At 41.7% G+C, this 17,840-nt stretch overlaps 1 protein-coding gene across 2 annotated transcripts in view; it reads left to right on the top strand.

Moving 5' to 3' along the window:
* LEO1 (LEO1 homolog, Paf1/RNA polymerase II complex component) overlaps window positions 1-15,076 on the top strand; it is a 32,599-nt gene extending 17,523 nt beyond the window's left edge. Inside the window, exons 7-13 of one of the 2 annotated variants that reach the window (XM_040226527.1) lie at window positions 2,325-2,419; window positions 2,969-3,103; window positions 4,305-4,440; window positions 5,635-5,821; window positions 8,522-8,619; window positions 9,073-9,077; window positions 14,842-14,905. In XM_040226527.1, the coding sequence (XP_040082461.1) occupies window positions 2,325-2,419; window positions 2,969-3,103; window positions 4,305-4,440; window positions 5,635-5,821; window positions 8,522-8,619; window positions 9,073-9,077; window positions 14,842-14,905 (720 nt within the window). Of the gene's footprint in view, window positions 1-2,324; window positions 2,420-2,968; window positions 3,104-4,304; window positions 4,441-5,634; window positions 5,822-8,521; window positions 8,620-9,072; window positions 9,078-14,832 lie in introns of both variants that reach the window. The other variant, XM_040226526.1, reaches the window with a different exon arrangement.
* The last annotated feature ends 2,764 nt before the right edge of the window (window positions 15,077-17,840 follow it).

The following is a 17,840-nucleotide window of genomic DNA, read 5'->3' as shown; positions in this document are numbered from 1 at the left end:
AAAATAAATGTTTTAGTCTGAAACCTTGGTGTGTAGACTACAAAATGTCAGTGTATAGCAGACTGTTGTTTTTTAAAACTTTGATGGGTGATGGAAAATAACCTTGGATCCTTGGCTTTTTTGAATGATGCTTTTGAGACAAGACCTACCATTCTTAAAGAGTCAGTTGGTGGTATGATTAATTCTTTAATGAACAAAGAACCAGGTACAGTTTATGTACCTCTCTTGAGGTTCTGTGTCTTTAGAAGTACTTTAATGTGTCTTTCATCCCAATAGGGTAAGACCTAGCAGAGTATTCTATCATAGCATCATTATTATTTGAATCACCTTATATAATAGGAAGCGTTTTCAAAGTGGCTTCACAGTTAATAATGGCCCATGTGTTTTCATATTTGTATGTGGCTAACCTGTTTTATGCTTCCCTTGTGGCTCAGCTGGTAAAAAGCCTGCCTGCGATGTGGGAGACCTCTGTTTGATCCCTAGGTTGGGAAGATCCCCTGGAGAGGGGACTGGCTACCCACTCCAGGACTCTGGCCTGGAGAATTTGTAGTCCATGGGGTTGCAAAGAGTCAGACACGGCTGAGCCACTTTCACTCCCTCCCTCCACCTGTTGCATAGGGCTTCTCTTGTGGCTCAGTGGTAAAGAGCCTGCCTGCTAGTGCAGGAAACCTGGGTTCTGTCCCTGGTTTGGGAAGATCCCCTGGAGAAGGAAATGGCAACCCACTCCAGTGTTCTTGCCTAGAGAGCCCCACGAACAGAGGAGCTTGGTGTACTGCAGTCCATGGGGTTGCAAAGAGTCAGACACAACTTAGGGACGGAACAACAACAGCAAACCTATTTTATTTGAGAGGGAAGGCAGGGGTAATGAGAGATCATTTTGTTTACCTTCTTTTATTAAGAAAAATTTCAAACATAAACAGAAATAGCAAGAACAGTAAACTCTCACGTACCCATCATTCACTTCAGTGGTTGTCAGGTTGGACATCTTATTTCATCTGTATTCCTCACCCTATCTTACCCAGACTGTTTGGAAACAAATCTCAGATATGACATCATATTTAATCTTGAAAGTGAAAGTCGCTCAGTCGTGTCCAGCTCTTTGTGACCCCATGAACTATATAGTCCATGGAATTCTCTAGGCCAGAATCCTGGGGTAGCCTTCCCCTTCTCCAGGGGATCTTCCCAACCCAGGGATCGAACCCAGGTCTCTTGCATTGCAGGTGGATTCTTTACCCACTGAGCCACAAGGGAAGCCCAAGGATACTGGAGTGGGTAGCCTATCCCTTCTCCAGTGGATCTTGCCAACCCAGGAATTGAACTGGGACCTCCTGCATTGCAGGCAGATTCTTTACCAACTGAGGTATTGCATTCTTAATCAGGCAGCCTCATAGTTGTTTATTTAGTGAGGAATAAAGGAGGACCGGGGAAAACTGGAAAGAAATCATTAGGACACAGTTGTAAAGGCAGTTAACAGAGGAGATCCAGAAAATCTAGCTGGGAGTGGGAGTGGCTGCTGTTAGGTAGATGGTAGGGGCAGAGGCAGGGGGATGCTTGGGCTTCCGTCTGTCGGTTTTCAAAATGCTGGCTTTTCTTTGATGCATCTTGGTTCACATTCTCTTTCTCCTCGCGAGTGTATCCTTTTTCAATTCTTTAGTGTCGTTTTAGTGCATTTCCAGGAGGTGGCATGGATAAACTACATGCATTTAGTGTGCTGTAGTTTCCTGGAAGTCCCATTGAATTTCTAATTTCAGTAACAGTGGTTTTCATTTTAGGAAGCCTTTGAATATTTTGCAAATCTGCCTGGTAGTCCCCCTCCCCATAAAGTTAGACTCTAAACCTGCTCAAACTTGGGGTTTTTATTTTCATAAGGTGCTGTTTTTTCCTTACCTGTATGTGGGGGTTTTCTTATCTTTCTAAGCCAGTAGGCAGAGTTTTTTAGTCCCACATTTATTGGGTTTTTAGTTCTGCTTTATATAGGAGTTTCAGTCCTAAATTGCTATTTCATATGGCTTCAAACCTTATTTCTTGTCTTGCCAGCTCTTCCTGTGTCTTATAACTTCTGGAGGTTACTACAGGTTTAGCACCTGCTCAGATGCTCTGGCGTTGAGCTCTCTCTGTAGTTCCAGCACTGGGAGTAGAAATTCACATAGGCATATTTTCCTTCCTGTTGTTATTTTATCTAATGTCTCTAGGTGATTAAAACAAGGTTTCAATGTCCTCTTTTCTGTCACTATCTGTCCATGCTTATTCTGTGATTATGTATCTCTTGTGGCAAGAAGATGCAAAAATGACAGTGTTCTAAGGCACTTGTGTTTTTAAAACAGGTAGAAAATACCATAAGGTGGAGGATACGCCGGGATGAAGAAGGAAATGAAATTAAAGAAAGCAATGCTCGAATAGTCAAGTGGTCCGATGGGAGGTGAGCACAGATGCCTGAAGAGTGTGGAAACATACAGAATGTGGCTGGGAAGGATGATATTTTGGAATAAGACCTTATTTGGGGTATACCTCTTATTAAAGGATTTCTGTTATTTAGCCTCTGGCATTGTATAGAAAACCTCAGAAATAAGTAAGCAGTTGAGGGTCATACAGGCTGGTGGGAGACTTGTTAAAAGTAGGCTGGAAATGTGATCATCCTCTGGCTATATCACCGTAGTCAGGAAAATTAGACCAGCTCCCCTGCCCATTGCGTACTACTCCCTAGAAGCTGACACTTGAGTAAAGCTGCCCTTCACTGGGAAGGTGGTAGGGGCTGAGTGAATGTCACAGCAAGTTCTGCTTCCTAAACAGAAACACACAGCGTTCTGTACTTCTGTGTAAGTCTTTTTTCACATTGTGCCTTTTTATTCTTCCCTTGCTTCTGAATTCTGTGTTAGGAGAGAAAACAGCCATTGAACCACATTCGAAGTGAAGTAAAAGGAGAGAGTGAAAGCTTTCTGACTAACATGAGAAGTGTTCTTCTTTTCAGCATGTCCCTGCACTTAGGCAATGAGGTGTTTGATGTTTACAAGGCTCCCCTGCAGGGCGATCACAACCACCTTTTTATAAGACAAGGGACCGGTCTACAGGGACAAGCCGTCTTTAAAACCAAACTCACGTTCAGGTAATTACTCTCATCGGCGTACTATTTGTTAACCAGTGAAAGCAGTGAAGTACAGGGGTTGTTCACCGTGCCCGACTCCTGATTGTCATAACCTCACAGTACAGCTCCCCAAAGACAAGACCTGCTTCTCAGCCCTGAAGCTTCAAAGGCTCTTTTCTCAGGTGCCCTGAAAGCTGCCGCTTCACAGGGAGCCAGGTCATGCTCACCAGCGCTCCAGGAGACTGGCGTGTAAACCAGAACGATCGTGTATTAATTCTAGAGATTACTGTAGCTGCCCGGAGGCCTAAGAGGACTAACTGGGCATTGTATCTTCCTTTTTAGTAAAATGTACCTGTGAGACTGATAGTTAGAGGTTCTTAGTGGGCATGCGATTAGAGGAAAGGCAGTGAGTTGGTGGGTATGAAGGCCAAGGTCATCTGTTCTTTAGGCCCCTGCATCTCTTACCTCTTCAAGCAGCCCTGCACACTTGGGTCAGCTGGCAGGCACGTTCCCCTTGTCGAGACAGGACAGGCAGTACAGTGAAACGTTCATGTTTTTCTTTCCTTGATTTGAAGCAGATCATCCTCCTTGGGTAATGCTTACCTTGAGAGATGGCACAGTATTCTTGGTTATGAATTACATTTTCAAAATTGTAATGGTCAAGATTATAGGCTTTGGAATCAAATAGATCTGTATCTGAGTCTCACTTCCACATGCGTGACCTTGTGCAACTTTTCTCAGTTTTTCCTTGCCTCAGTTTCCTAATATATAAAATGTAATAATTATCTCATAGAGGAGCTATGACAGTGAAGTCATATAATATGTAAAACACAAGAGTGCAGTGTTTCGCACTCAGTATTCAATGAATGCTTCTTGGTTTTTGTTTGTTTTTTCTTTTTTCTTTTTGTTTTCTTTCTTTTAATTTTTATTTTTTAATGAATGCTGCATGAGCCCATCAATTTACTGCTTCTAGAGGGTGATCATGCTGTGCAAGCCTTTTTCACTCAAGCTTTCCATATTTTACTTCACTTGTGGAGGTGAGAATGGTTTAGTAAGCTGCAGAATGAGGAAAGGTTAGAATCCCCATCTACTATATTGTTTTGTGTCTCTGCCTATTTTTTCTTGAGAATGGGAAATGCTCACTGGCCCCCTCTGATGTTGGTATGGCTGGCTCACAAATGTATTTGCTAAATAGTGAGGTATTTTTGTTTATTTCCTGCAGACCTCACTCTACAGACAGTGCCACACATAGAAAGATGACATTGTCACTTGCAGATAGATGTTCAAAGACACAGAAGATTAGAATCTTACCAATGGCTGGTCGTGATCCTGAGTGCCAGCGCACAGAGATGATCAAGGTATGTTGGCTGAACTTTATCCTAGAATTTTGATATATTAAGAAAAGCATTTCCCAAAATATTGTTCATCATCTCTTATTGACCCTCCTTTCCTCCTTCCAGCTGGAATGAACAGGGAGCTGGTTTCCATTTCCTAAACATTTGGCAAATAAGTGTGATGTGGTGAGGGTCCTAAAACAGACCCTGGCTTGGTTTCTCTCCCAGCAAGTCCTGAGAGCAACCTGTTGACTAAAAGAATCTGAACCTGCACAGATAATTTCAAGGACGATTAAATTAAGTCATCCGTGGCAGATTTGGCATCCGTGTCAAAAATCAGTGGAAATGCTCAAGAATTAGTCTAGATAGAATATAAAAAGACCAGAAGTTTCCTCCATTTTCCGCTGAAGGTAGGGGGACTGAAGGACCTGCAGACTCGAGGACCACCTTGAGAGATTCCCAGGCCCTCTTCACTTCCCCAGCTTCTGTGGAAATGCACAAGGAATCCACTAGATTGTTTTTAATCCCTGTTCTGTTGACAGTGATTTCTACAGGATTAGAGTTATATGCAGTAATAAAGCAATTAAACAAGGAATCAAGGGAATGCCAGAACATCCCTGACCTCTCATAGCCTGCCTGCCTGGTGAACCCCAAGGTGTGGAAGCCAGGCAGACAGAAGAGAATGAAGGGTCTATTTTGGGGCTCAGAGCCCCTCTCCACCAGCAGCCCCTCATCCTGCTGTTAGCTGTGGGGAGTGCCCTGGGTTGACGGCCCCAGGCAGGAATATCTGGGTGCCATGGTAATCTGGTGGAGCCTGGGCAAGTCAGGTGTGTCTCAGGGTGAAGAGAACCTGCCTCCCTCAGGCATCCACTGGGCATGGTTGTGCCTCCTCAGGCTGGTCGTGCCCTCTGGACTGTTCCTGGGTGCAGAGGGGACGCTGCAGCTCCCAAGGCCGTGCCCGTGCCAGTTGTGATGGGGCGGTTGGTGTGAGGGAGCCTTCTGCCTCTCCAGCCTGTGGTGTCTTCACGCCTTAGAACTGAACACGACGATGGCCGTGTGTGGTAACAGAGGTGTGAAACGGAGAGAACTCACCCTGAGGACATAGGAACTGGTGTTATCCCGGGCAAGGCATTTTCATGTTCTTTAGAGTGAAGTAGTTTCAAGTGGGCATTAAGTGAGTTCATCTTTTTTAAAGTTCACTAATTTGCTTCTTTACAGAAAGAAGAAGAACGTTTGAGGGCTTCTATTCGTAGGGAGTCTCAGCAGCGCCGCATGAGAGAGAAACAGCACCAGCGAGGACTGAGTGCCAGTTACCTAGAACCTGATCGATACGATGAGGAGGAGGAAGGCGAGGAGTCCATCAGCTTGGCTGCCATTAAAAACCGATACAAAGGGGGCATTCGAGGTGAGTTTGAGCAGAAATGAAATTTGGTCATTTCAGGGTCGTGGAATTCATCTTTGCATTCAGTATACTGCGAATGCCGAGTCATTGGGCATTTTATTTTTAAGGAGTCAGTGTTAATGAGTGAGATGTTTCAAGGTCTCAAGAGCTAGTCATTGTGAAATTCTTTTGGGTCAGCCTAAAAGAGTAGAAGCTGCTTGTACTTTAGACTAGTCTCTTGAGCTTCTGCTCCCTGATGTGATAGTCTGCCAACTGTGTATCTTGGAACTTTTCTCAACTTTTAAAATTACTAATTAGAAATCAGGAAGTTCAGTTTTTCAGAGAATACATGTGTTTTCTTTCAAACTTCTCCATTGTGTATTCTTTTCTTTCACAAGTACCAGTAATTTATAATGGTCATTCAGCATATACTGAGTTGCAGGCAGACACTCAAACATCGATCCTTTTTTGTCCTTATAACAATGTTATGACCCAGTTACTATTATTGTCTTGTTCTTTTAAAAAACTTTTTAATTGAATACTAAACTAATTGCATTAGTTTCAGGGTTACAGTCTAATGATTTGGTATTTGTATGTATTGTGAAATGATCACTATAATAAGTCTAGTTAATTTCTGCCACCAAAGACAGTGGTAGAATTCTTTTTCTTGTGATGGGAGCTTTTAGTATCTGCTCTCAGCAACTTTAGAATATGCAGTGCATTATTATTAACTTTAGTCACCATGCTGTACATTATATCTCCAGGATTTATTTATCTTATAACTGGCATTTGTACCATTTGACTCCCTTTGCCTCCACCCTCCACACCACACCTCAGGCAGCCGCTAATCTGGCTTCTGTATCTATGAGCTTGGTTCTTTGTTTTCCGTTTTTTTTTCACATCCCCATAAGTAAGATCATACGGTGGTTGTCTTCCCCTCTGTGACTTATTTCACTTAGTATAATGCTTCAGGGCCCATTTTTGTCTCACCCTTATTGAGGAAACTGAGAGTTTGAGAGGTTGAGTGGCTTGTGCAAAGACATAGCTGGTACACAAAGACTTCGAGACTCAGGCGACCTGACTTCTGAGGCATCTGTCTCGGCCACAGTACTGCCTCCAGCAGTTTTCCCGCAGCCAGCAAGTGAGATGTTGTGCTGAAAAGTAAACTGAACCCAAATGTGGAAGACCAGGCTGGACACCCTGATTCTGCCTGCTCTGATCTTAGCCCTGCCACTTTTTAGCTGGATGACTTTTGGGAAGTTACGGTACCTCTTTTTTCTGTTACCTTATCAAGAAAAAAGCTGCTTATTAGTAAGTGTTTACACCATGAGGTTGTTTTGAAAATTGATTGACATACTGCACATTAAATACTGTATCCAGTGCCTGGCATATAACAAGTACTAAATAAACGTCACACAAAACTATTATCGTTGTACTTAGCACTCATCAGCTTCAGCAGTGATTCCACATCTCTGAATATACCACATTCCCCTTCAGTAAAATGAGGATCTAATCTTCTCCAGATGAGCTTTAATAGAGCTTTGGGAATCACTGTACAAAACCCTGGGTCACCATGTTAATGGTTTTGCTCTGTTAAAATGATAAATTTTAAGAACACCCAAAGTTCTCTTTCTTTGACCATCCCATGAGATGCTTTTCTCTCTCTTTTTTTTTTTAAACAGCAACTGCATTTGTTCTAGTGGACTTTTTACACCCTTCTTACCTGCCTGTTATTTTGGGACTACAGTATAAGACCTTTTATTTTTTCATTAGTGCTAATTTCCCACAGGAAAGATTAATTGCAGAAATACATGCCATATAAATGAAATAAAAACAAAAAATTGAGGGTGTCTTTAGGAGAGAGTTATATAATATTCAGTTCCCCAGTGATTACAGTCCTAACAGGCAAGTTTATTAACAGTCGGTTCTGTCCAGTAGGCAGGGAGTAAGGAGAAAGGGAGGGCTTTGGGCTATGAAGTGAGCAGGTTGGTCTAATACTAACTGTTCTTATTTCACCCATGCTTCACTTGAGCTCGGGCATCAGCACAGACTTATTCGTCTCCATCTCCCTTTGAAATGTCTGCCTGGCAATAGGTGGTCTTACAGGCCCTGGAAACCACCTCCTGTTTTATTTCCAAAGCTTGAGTTAACTGTTACCTCTATGAAAGAATGACTCAGGCTATTTTGGGAGAATAGTAATGTCTGTCTCTTTAATCATCTTGCACACAAACCTTAAAAAAATTTTTTTTTAATTAGTCTCGTATTTGAGAGGACAAGTACTTTGTTTCAACAGATCTCAATTTGCATTAATTTTAAAAGTATTTGCTTTTTATTTTTGGCTGCACTGGATCTTCACTGTCGCACGCAGGCTTTCTCTAGTTGCAGCAAGCAGGGGCGATTCTCGTGGTGCACAGACGCACTGCGGTGGGTTCTCTTGCTGTGGAGTGTGGGCTCTAGAAGCGCAGGCTTCAGTGCTTATGGCGCATGGGCTTAGTTGTGGCATGTGGAATTTCTCCTGGTCCAGGGATTGGATCTGTATCCCCTACATCGGCAGGTGGATTCTTATCCACTGTACCACCAGGGAAATCTGAAATTTTAAAAGGTCTTAATTATTTGCTTCTCTGTAAACAGTATACAGAAGGAACTGAAGATAAACATCAGAAGACAGATCCCGGAGTGGATTATCTTTGAAAGTCACTCACAAATCTTACTCTCTGCTTTCAGAGGAACGAGCTAGAATCTATTCGTCAGACAGTGATGAGGGATCAGAAGAAGATAAGGCTCAAAGGTTACTCAAAGCGAAGAAACTCACCAGTGATGAGGTAAAACCAAATTTATTCAATTCTAGAGGTTTACCCTGTACCCACATGTTAATGCCTGGAATGAGGAGGAGCTCACAGCCTAGGAGCACAGACATACGTCTACACACTTCACTGAAGCTCAGTGAGATAAATCCAGAAACGGGCTGGGAGTGGCCCAGAAGAGCGTCTAATACCTCTGCTTAGAGAAGGAGGCCTCTTGGCGTGCTGAAGGAAGGATGCTAGCACAGGGCGCACCAGCCAGGACGGGCATGCCAGGTGGATGGAGAGGCCTGGGAGAAGACATGCTCTGAGATAGCCAGGCTTTCCTGGAGAACTGTTACAGAAATCATTTAGTGTGGATAGACAGTGTGTGTCTCTCTTCTTTCTTTTGCTCTTTAAAAAATTTTTTCAATATGTTTTTAAAATTACAGAAATAATTCTTATGGTAGAAAAATCTGTTTTCTTTTCATGTAGATGAAGTAGTATTTAAAATAGTATTGAGTAATTCAATAAAATTTCCATGTGTTACTGAAATAATAAAATTTCAAAGGAATTTTAACTTACATTTTTAACAGTATCCTTTTCAAATTATGAGAGTTCAGATACTGAGAAATTTTAAGTCTTTTTTTTTCAAGATATATGTAACTTGATACATGATATATGACATGTGACTTTATATAACATTATATTCAGGTGTATAACATAATGATTTGATTGATACATGCATATATTGCAAAGTGATTACCACATAAAGTCTAGTTAACATCCATCACCACAATAGTTATGTATATTTTTTTCTTGTGATGAGAACTTTTAAAATCCATGGTCTTAGCAACTTTAAGTTGTACAATAGAGTATTATTAACTGCAGTCACTGTGCTGTGCATTACATACCCAGGACTTACTTATATTTAAGTCTTTATAGATTATTGTTATTTTTGGTGTTCTTGAACTGTTCTGTGGTATCCTACTTTGAATTTCTTTTAATTTCTCTGATTGGGATCTGTTAGACTTTCTGAATTTATAGATTGATATCTTTCATTAGTTCTGAAAATTTCTCAGCCATTAATTCTTCAGATATTACTTCCCACCATTCTTTTTCCTTTCTTCATGAAACTCTGATTAGATGCATGTTACTCCTTCTCACTTTATCCCCCATGACTCTCAAGCTGCCCTTCATATTTTCCATGTCTGTTTAGCTTTGCGTTCTTGGACAGCTTCTTCCAGTTCATTGTTTCTTTCTTTAGCTGTCTAATACATTGTTGATCTCTTTTACTCAATTTTTAATCGTTTCAGTTTTTTAATCTCTAGAGGTTTAGTTTTTCAGATTGGTCATTTAAAAAAATCCTGCTCCTAATTCATATTTTTCAGTTTCTCCTTTATGTCTTTAAGTATTTTAAACCTACCGGTATGGTCTTTTATATCTGATAATTCTGAAGTCTTTACATATGTGGTTTTACTTGTGATTATTTCTGATAGCTGTTTCATGATGACTTATTTCTCCATGTGTTCTGTGATTAAATGATTGATTTACTCAGATCAGTAGACATTTTTATAGCCTAGATTGATGGATTCCTCTGAAGATGATATATATTTGCTTCTGCTGGGTACCTTGGGACTACTTTAAATTATATTCTTGAAACAGATTTTAGCTTTATTGGAAGTATGGGTTCTGACTTGTTAGGAACTTTCCTAGAAATGTTTAAATTTTTCCTTAATCCCCTCTTAATTAGTTCAAATGTTAGAGACTGGAAATTACCCTTGCAGGCATTTGAAACAGGGGTTGGCAAACTATATCCCACTGACTAATCTAGACTGCCACCTGTTTTTTTTTTTTTCAGAATCTACCCATAGTTAATCATTTATGTATTGTCTCTGGATGTTTTCCTTCTGTGGTGACAGAGTTGATTAGTTGCAACAGAAACCATATGTCTTGTAAAGCCCAAGACATTTGGCCTCAGGCCCTTTACCAGAATGATTTGCTGACCCCTGCCTCAGAGAAAGGGGCCTGGGCTTATCGCTAGTTCACCTGAACAGTAAAGATCCAGTCCTCCAGGGTCTGTTGTTAATCTGCTGCACTTGGCCTTTGTGTCCTGTCCTCAGCACCCTGCAAGGCATAGAAGCAAAGCTTGTAGTTCATGCAGTTTGGTAACTGTCTTCACAGAGAAAGCCTGCTTTAGTGCTCTGCTCATCTCTGTGGGTTCTTGGTTTTGCTTAATTTTTGGCTTGTGAGTATACTTTATTTTCTTGCCATCACTTGGGTTTGTTTATAGTTTTTCATCATTGTTATTTTCAGTGAGAGGGTTATTCAAAGGACTGTTCTGCCATATTGTGGAAACATTGTTGTGTTCCTGTTATTCGTGATTTTAATGTACTTTGATCATTTTGGCCTTCTATGAACTGTGAACTTGCATGAGCTCTTTTCTCATGTGAAACGGAATTTTGTCCTTGTGTTATTGTTTGTTAATCACAATATTTAGTATTTCCCAGTCTTCCTTGGAAGTGGTATGCTATGGAAGATAAATAGATAGATGTCTTAATGATGCATTTACAGTGTGTTAAACTATTGGCAAACAGCAATCGTTATCTAAGCAGATGCTGTTTTATTTATTGGCAAGCAGAAACTGAGTGAAAATTGAAAAGTGTCATGGGACTTCTGTTTATTTCTAGAATTCTCAGAAATGAGATTTCTACCTGTGATCCATCAGATAGCCTTCTTCGAGGCCGGGCAGTTACAAACCTGTAACTGCGTGACTTAAAAATATCTCTTGCAAATGCCTCCTAGCTGTCTGTTACAGGAGCTGCCTGCCCTCTACCTCCCTCACCTGAATACTTGCTGTTAAATCTTCCTGTCGCCAAGCCCCCCGCCCAGTCCCCCTTCTGCTTCCCCTTTCCTGACAACAGAGACTTGGCTTCTGCCTGGACCTCCCAACCTCCTCACTACCCCAGTTCAAGTCCTGGAATGGGTTACAGTGGGAGAGCAGGGTGGGGGCGGGGTGGGGAGGGGGGCCGGGAGGGGAACCTGCCCTAGGCATCTCTCCTTATTTGCACACTAAACCCCACTCACACGCCATGAATCTAGGTATTCCTCTGAGATTAAGCCAGTTTTCAAACCTTAAGTCCCCGCACCAGAAAATGACCATTGTCTCGAGAGCATTCCTTGATGCGGGGAAGGACAGGGCTCTGGATTGCTGACTCTTGGGGCTGCCCTCTACCTCTTACATTGGCTTGAGCAAGGCATCTCACATTTCCAAGTCTGTTTCCTCACCTGTTCTATGGGACTTATGCTGTCTACCTTATAAAGTTGTATTCTAGTTAATAACAGATATGAAAGTAGGTATCACAGTGAATGCTCATTTCCCTTCCCCAGTAGGGACTGAGTTACAAAAAAGAAAAAACAGAGCTTTTATCCTCCCTTATTTTTGTAAGCAGAGAAAATCTTAGAAAACCTAAATTACTCCCAAAGTGAAAGATTGGTAGTAGTAGAAGAAACTGTGGAAAAGAGAAAGATCCCGTGGAAAGGAACATGCAGACAATGGGGAGAAAGGGTGGCATGTCCAGGCTGCAGTTTTCTTGAGTAAAAGAGGTGACCTGCTGAGACTGCCCAGAATGTGGTGCTGGTGGTCTGCTTCCTCTCTGTGTCTCTCTCCTCCCCCAGCTCTGCCTCATAGAACCTCCATTCTCCCCTTGGCAGCTTTGCCTTTTCTGTTGGAAGCCCCTGTTTTTATGGAACCATCAGCAACTTGGAACAGCTGTAGCTCCAGCTTCCCCTCCAGTGTGAGGCTTTCCCAAGGCCGAGGTTCAGAGTATGTTTCCCTGGAAGCCTTGGCTCTCTAGGTGTTGGTTTCTTGTACTTTAAGATACCCTAATTGGTATATATTCTTAGGTATATTTTGGGTTAAGTAAACTCTGAGAGCTATTTATAATGTGAGTTTTACAATCAACCTGAACAATAAATTGTTAGAAGACAGTTCCTGTATAATTGGGGGTTGCCTGTTCTTTGTCTTTAGGGACCTGCATTCATGACTGTGAGGCTTCCCAGGTGACGCTAGTGGTAAAGAACCCACCTGCCAGTTCAGGAGACATAAGAGGCTTGGGTTCGATCCTTGGGTCGGGAAGATTCCCTGGAGGAGGGCATGGCAACCTACTCTGGTATTCTTGTGTGGAGGATCCCATGGACAGAGGAGCCTGGCAGGCTACAGTCCACAGGGTTGCAGAGAGCCGGACATGACTGAAGCAACTTAGCATGCAGGAACTAATTCATGATTATATTAGGAAGCTTTGTGTTCATCTAATACATTTTTGTCATGTGTTGTATTTACATGGCACAAGGGTTTATTCCAGCTAAGTTTGAGGCAGAATCCCACACTCCTAGTTTCTCAAAATGAGATCTCCTGAAGGGTGCCACTAACTTTCTAAATCCTGAGAGTAGCAGGCCTGCAAGCCTTTGCTGGACTTCACTGTGCTTCTCTGTAGCTGCCAGGGCAGTCAGTCCTGGAAGGGTTTTCAGAGCTGAATTCTGGAGCGTCTTATCCCAGACAGAGAGAGGATTAGAACTGGTGCTGGTTAGACCTCTTTGGGAGAGCTTTGCCCTGGCTCCTGCCCTCGTAGCTGCTGGGCATTATCTAGGACCCTTCAGGACAGTTGCTTCCACCTTTTAAAAAGCTGTTCTTTATTCACCAAAACCCATTAAAAAATTTTAGAGCTGAAGAGACCATACACACTGAAATTTACTTGGGCAAGGTTGCCACAAACAGGCTTGCATGTAAAGTGTTTAAGATAAGATTCATCAGCTGAAAAGAAATGAAAAATAGTGGTAGTAGTCAGTGTCCTTCTTGCTTTTGCCTGTGTGGGCTTGGGAGAGAAGTATCTGGGTTTGCCCGAGGCTGGGAAGTAGATAGGAGGCTAGTCAGAGCCTGGGGGCAGGATCCATCTTCCAGGCTTGCTGTTGGGGTAACTTTACTGCCGCCTGCTGGGAAGTAAGTGCAGGGGGACCTCTGGATCTCTTCCTGTGGATTCATAACTGTCCTGTTTGAATTCTATGACTTCGGATCTGTGGGGATGCATTTGGGATAATAAGGCAGGAAACAAGTGTGAGGTACGATCTTGCTCCTCAGAGGCCAGGCATAGGGACCATCAGAAAAAGTGGCCGTGCCTGCTTGGATGCTACGTCCAGAAGCAGTCCTTTGGACAGGGTAGTAAGAGGCCTGGCCTTCCCCAGCTTCAGCCTTAAAAACTGTTCACCCTGTCTTCTTTTTGGCGAAGAGTTTCATTAAGGTAGTTCTGGAGTGTCATATTTAGTATCATTTCATTTTAATCAATATTTGATATTATTCAGTGTTGATCTGTTTGAATTCTATCTGTAAAAATTGTTTTAACTTCCTGAGTTTTTTGTTTCTGTTAGAACACTGTGCAGCATGATTTTAAGTTTTGGAAACTTGTCTGTGAAGGCCTTTAATTTCTTCAAAGTTGTTTAAAAATTAAAAAAAAAAAAACACATACTTGGCTGCGTCAGGTTTTCGTTGCATCATGTGGGATGTTTCTTGCAGCACACAGGCTTGCTGGTTGTGGCAAGCTGGTTTAGTTGCTCTATGGTATGTGGGATCTTAGTTCCCAGACCAGGGACCAAACCCACGTTCCCTGCATTGCCAGGAGGACTCCTAAACAGGACCACCAGGGAACTCCCTCAAATATTGTTTTAAAATATCTTTATGAGTTTTAGTACATCCAAAACAAGAAATTATTTTTTAAAATTGACAGGCTTTAAAATTTTTTTAACATAATGAAGTGAAGTCTGAAGAAGTGAAGAAAAAGAGTTTAAGTAAAAAATTCAGCAGGACAGTAGTTAATAGGCTAACCTCTTTGGGAGAGTGCTAACCTTTCCCAGGGCAAAGCCCGTTTCCACTTTCCTGCAGCCCTTCTCCATGTACAACAGCTTCTTGCCTCTGTGAGACTGGGTCACAGCTGCTTATCAGTTCACCCTTGTGGTCCTGAAGTTGGGTTTTAGGATTAGTTTTGTAATTAGTTTTGTAATGGAGTCATTTTGAACACCTCTAGTACTTGTAGATTTGGAAATCGCCATGACCTAAACCACTGGTTTTACAGCTGGTAAACATTCTCATTACAACAGTTACGTTATTTTGGGTTTTCCGAGGGTTATTCAGCTCAGAGCTACTTTTGATAAACCTTTCTAGAAATAGTCTCTATGAACTTCTAAAGATTTTTATCTGTTTAGGAGGGTGAGCCTTCTGGAAAAAGAAAAGCAGAAGATGATGATAAAGCGAATAAAAAGCACAAGAAGTATGTGATCAGTGATGAAGAGGAAGATGATGATGATTGAAGTACAAAATGTGAAAACTTTATATATTTTACTGTACAGTTTGTTTTATAAATATGATGTAAACATGACTTATTTTGATCAAAAGAAATTGATTTGCTTTTGACTAATTTTAATTATAATAAAAATTTTTAAAAAGCAAGTCTCCGTTCAAGAAGTGGACTTCTTCCGAAGCAGGTTGATTTTGCTCATGCTTTACACTAAATCTTAGCTTTTAGTGCATTCCTCCCAGGCCCGACAGAGAACCTGGCCAAGGCCCAGTGAAAAAAGTGAGGCATTCTTCTGGGGTGCAAAGTTTTTAAAAATTGGCACAAAAAGCTTCCATGATTGTATTCATTTGCTAGGGCTGCTATAACAAAGTACCACAAACTGGGAGACTTCAAACCGTAGAAACGTATCCTCTCATGGTTCGGAAGCCTGAAGTCCTAAATCAAGGTGTCAGCCGAGCTATGCGCCCTCTAAAGGCTCTAGGCAAGACTCCTCTCCTGCATTGCCTCAGCTTCTGGCGGCTTCCAGTGTTCCGTGGCTGGTAGCAGCGTAATTCTAATCTCACCTCTATCTTCACATGGGTTGTTTCGCTGTGTGTCTGCTCTGTATTGCCAGATCCCACTCTCCTTTAAGGACACACATTGGTAGGTTTAGGGTCACCCCTTGTCCTGTGTCCACTCATCTTAATAGTTACATCTGCCAAGATCCTATTGGTAAATAAAATTACATTCTGAGGTTCTGGTTGGATATGAATTTGGAAGGGTCCCTATTCAGCCCACTACAGTAATCAAGTTAAATAATAGTGTGAAACAGCATTTTAAAAAATTAAAATTAATGCAAAAATATGATGGAGAAAGTGTCAAAAATTCACCTAAAGATGATCTAGCAGATCTGGGATTAGGGTAAGGCAAGTGACAGGAGTTGTACAAGTACAGAACTCCATGGATCATCTCTATTTAAAATTTTGATGTTTTGTTCAGTGGGATTTTTTTGTGGTTTAAAATGTATTGCAATATTATTTATCTTGATCACTGAGATTTTGGCACCCCTTATAGTGAGTGTCTCATTTGTTGTATCCTAGGCATGGCCCTGCTTTCTCACAGATGGTGACAGGCTTCAACAGTGAGCACCCCAAGAGAGCTGTTTTACCTTTTCTTGAGAGTACCTTTTATGGCTAGCACTAAAAGTCACATCAGAATCCACCACATTCTGTTCATTGGAAGTGAATCACTAATGTGAGCCCATATTCAGAGGGAGGGAAATTTGACTCCCCTTGATAGTAGAAATGGCTCAGTTAGCAGATATATTTTAAATCTATAAGACACATATTTGTTTTCTACAGTGTCATTCTACACAGACTAATCTTTCCATTATGGACTAGGGCTGTTAATACAACCCAGGAATGGTGGCTATCTATGGGAGGCTCTCCCTGAAACCTGGTTATAGAGAAGTGACACTGAAAGAGAAGGTCCTAACTCACCTTTGTGTCACTTGCCTAACTCGCAAACCTGTAGCCCCTTTGCTCTTGGCTCACCAAGTTGAAACTGATGTCTGGCCCCTGAGAGCCTTAATTTTTGACTCTGTCCTTTCTAGGACAACATAGTTTCTGTTTTTTTTTCACTAGTAGACACTTATGTAACAGTGACTGAGCTCTTGGAGTCTCTCATCTCCAAACATGCCCCTTGCATGCAGAGCTTGGGTGAAAGGTCAAGTCTCTGCAAGCACACTTCTGCTTTGCCAGCTGCCCCCTGTTAGGGGGCGCTGGAGAAGACTCGGAGCCTAAATAACAACGAATAGATTGCTCCTTCCTGTTTGCTTATAGAACTTTGTGGGGGCTTCCTGTTGAAGGGAGCCAACCAGGGCTTGTTCACCTCAGCTGAGGCAGTTTATTTCCACAGCTGCTCAGTCCAGTTTGCAGTTTTATGAAGACTTGAAGAGCCAGCTTCACTGTACTCCTGAGAGACATCAGTACCTGCCGGACACTTGTCTTCTTCAGGTATGAGTTTCAGCTCCGAGGGGCTCTGTTATAAATTTTTAAGTTTAGGAATAATTACATTTTCCCTTTGTTCCCTTATCTCTGTGGGTGGAAGTGGCTCTCTGAATTTGCTACTTTTGTCATCCCTTTAGGAATTCTCTCTGTATTTCTTGTAACCAAAATCAACAGCTTTAAACCTAATTGCGATTTTAAAAAAATACTAAAATGTATCTGTATAAACAACTGGTATGTTTTCTGTGGCCCAGCTTGGACCTAAGTGGTAGTCCAGGAAGCAGATCCTCAAAGATGAGGTGCATAGGTTGGTTTGGGTTTGAATGGGGGTCCGAGTTCCTCGCCAAAGGGAAATGGTAATGCCTTGGCATCGTGATGAATTAGATTATCCCCTGTGGTTGAGGCCTCAAGTGGCTGCTATACTTGTTAGGCAGTCCTGATGACTAAGGACTGGTATGGGGTGCATACTTCTGAGTGCCCTGGGGCACTTAACAGAAAGTTTACAAGCTTAGGTTGGCTTTTTGTTTTTTAATTGAAGAATTGATTTACAGTGTTAATTTCTGCTGTATAGCAAAGTATTTCAGTCATACGGGTATGTTCTTTTTAATATTCATTATGATTTGTCACAGGATGGGAATATCTGTTTGGATTCTGATGAAGGTGAAAAACAAAGTCTGTAGTCTCTCTGAGCCTCCCCTGCCTGTGAGAAGCAGTTTGCCTCCCTATGTCTGAGGAAACTATTAATAGTTTTTTTTTTAATATATAGTTGATTGATTAGTTTAGGTGTACAAAAATAGTGATTTGAATATTTTTTATAGATTATACTCCATTTAAAGTTATGAACTGTTGGCTATGTTTCATGTGCTGTACACTATATCCTTGTAATCTATTACTTTATACATACTAGTTTGTTCGCCTTAATTCCCTACCC

Source organism: Oryx dammah, unplaced genomic scaffold (assembly GCF_014754425.2).
Source record: "Oryx dammah isolate SB20612 unplaced genomic scaffold, SCBI_Odam_1.1 HiC_scaffold_26, whole genome shotgun sequence".
Taxonomy (NCBI): domain Eukaryota; kingdom Metazoa; phylum Chordata; class Mammalia; order Artiodactyla; family Bovidae; genus Oryx; species Oryx dammah.
The sequence above is the reverse complement of the archived record's forward strand: the minus strand, read 5'-3'. Positions and strand labels throughout refer to the sequence as shown.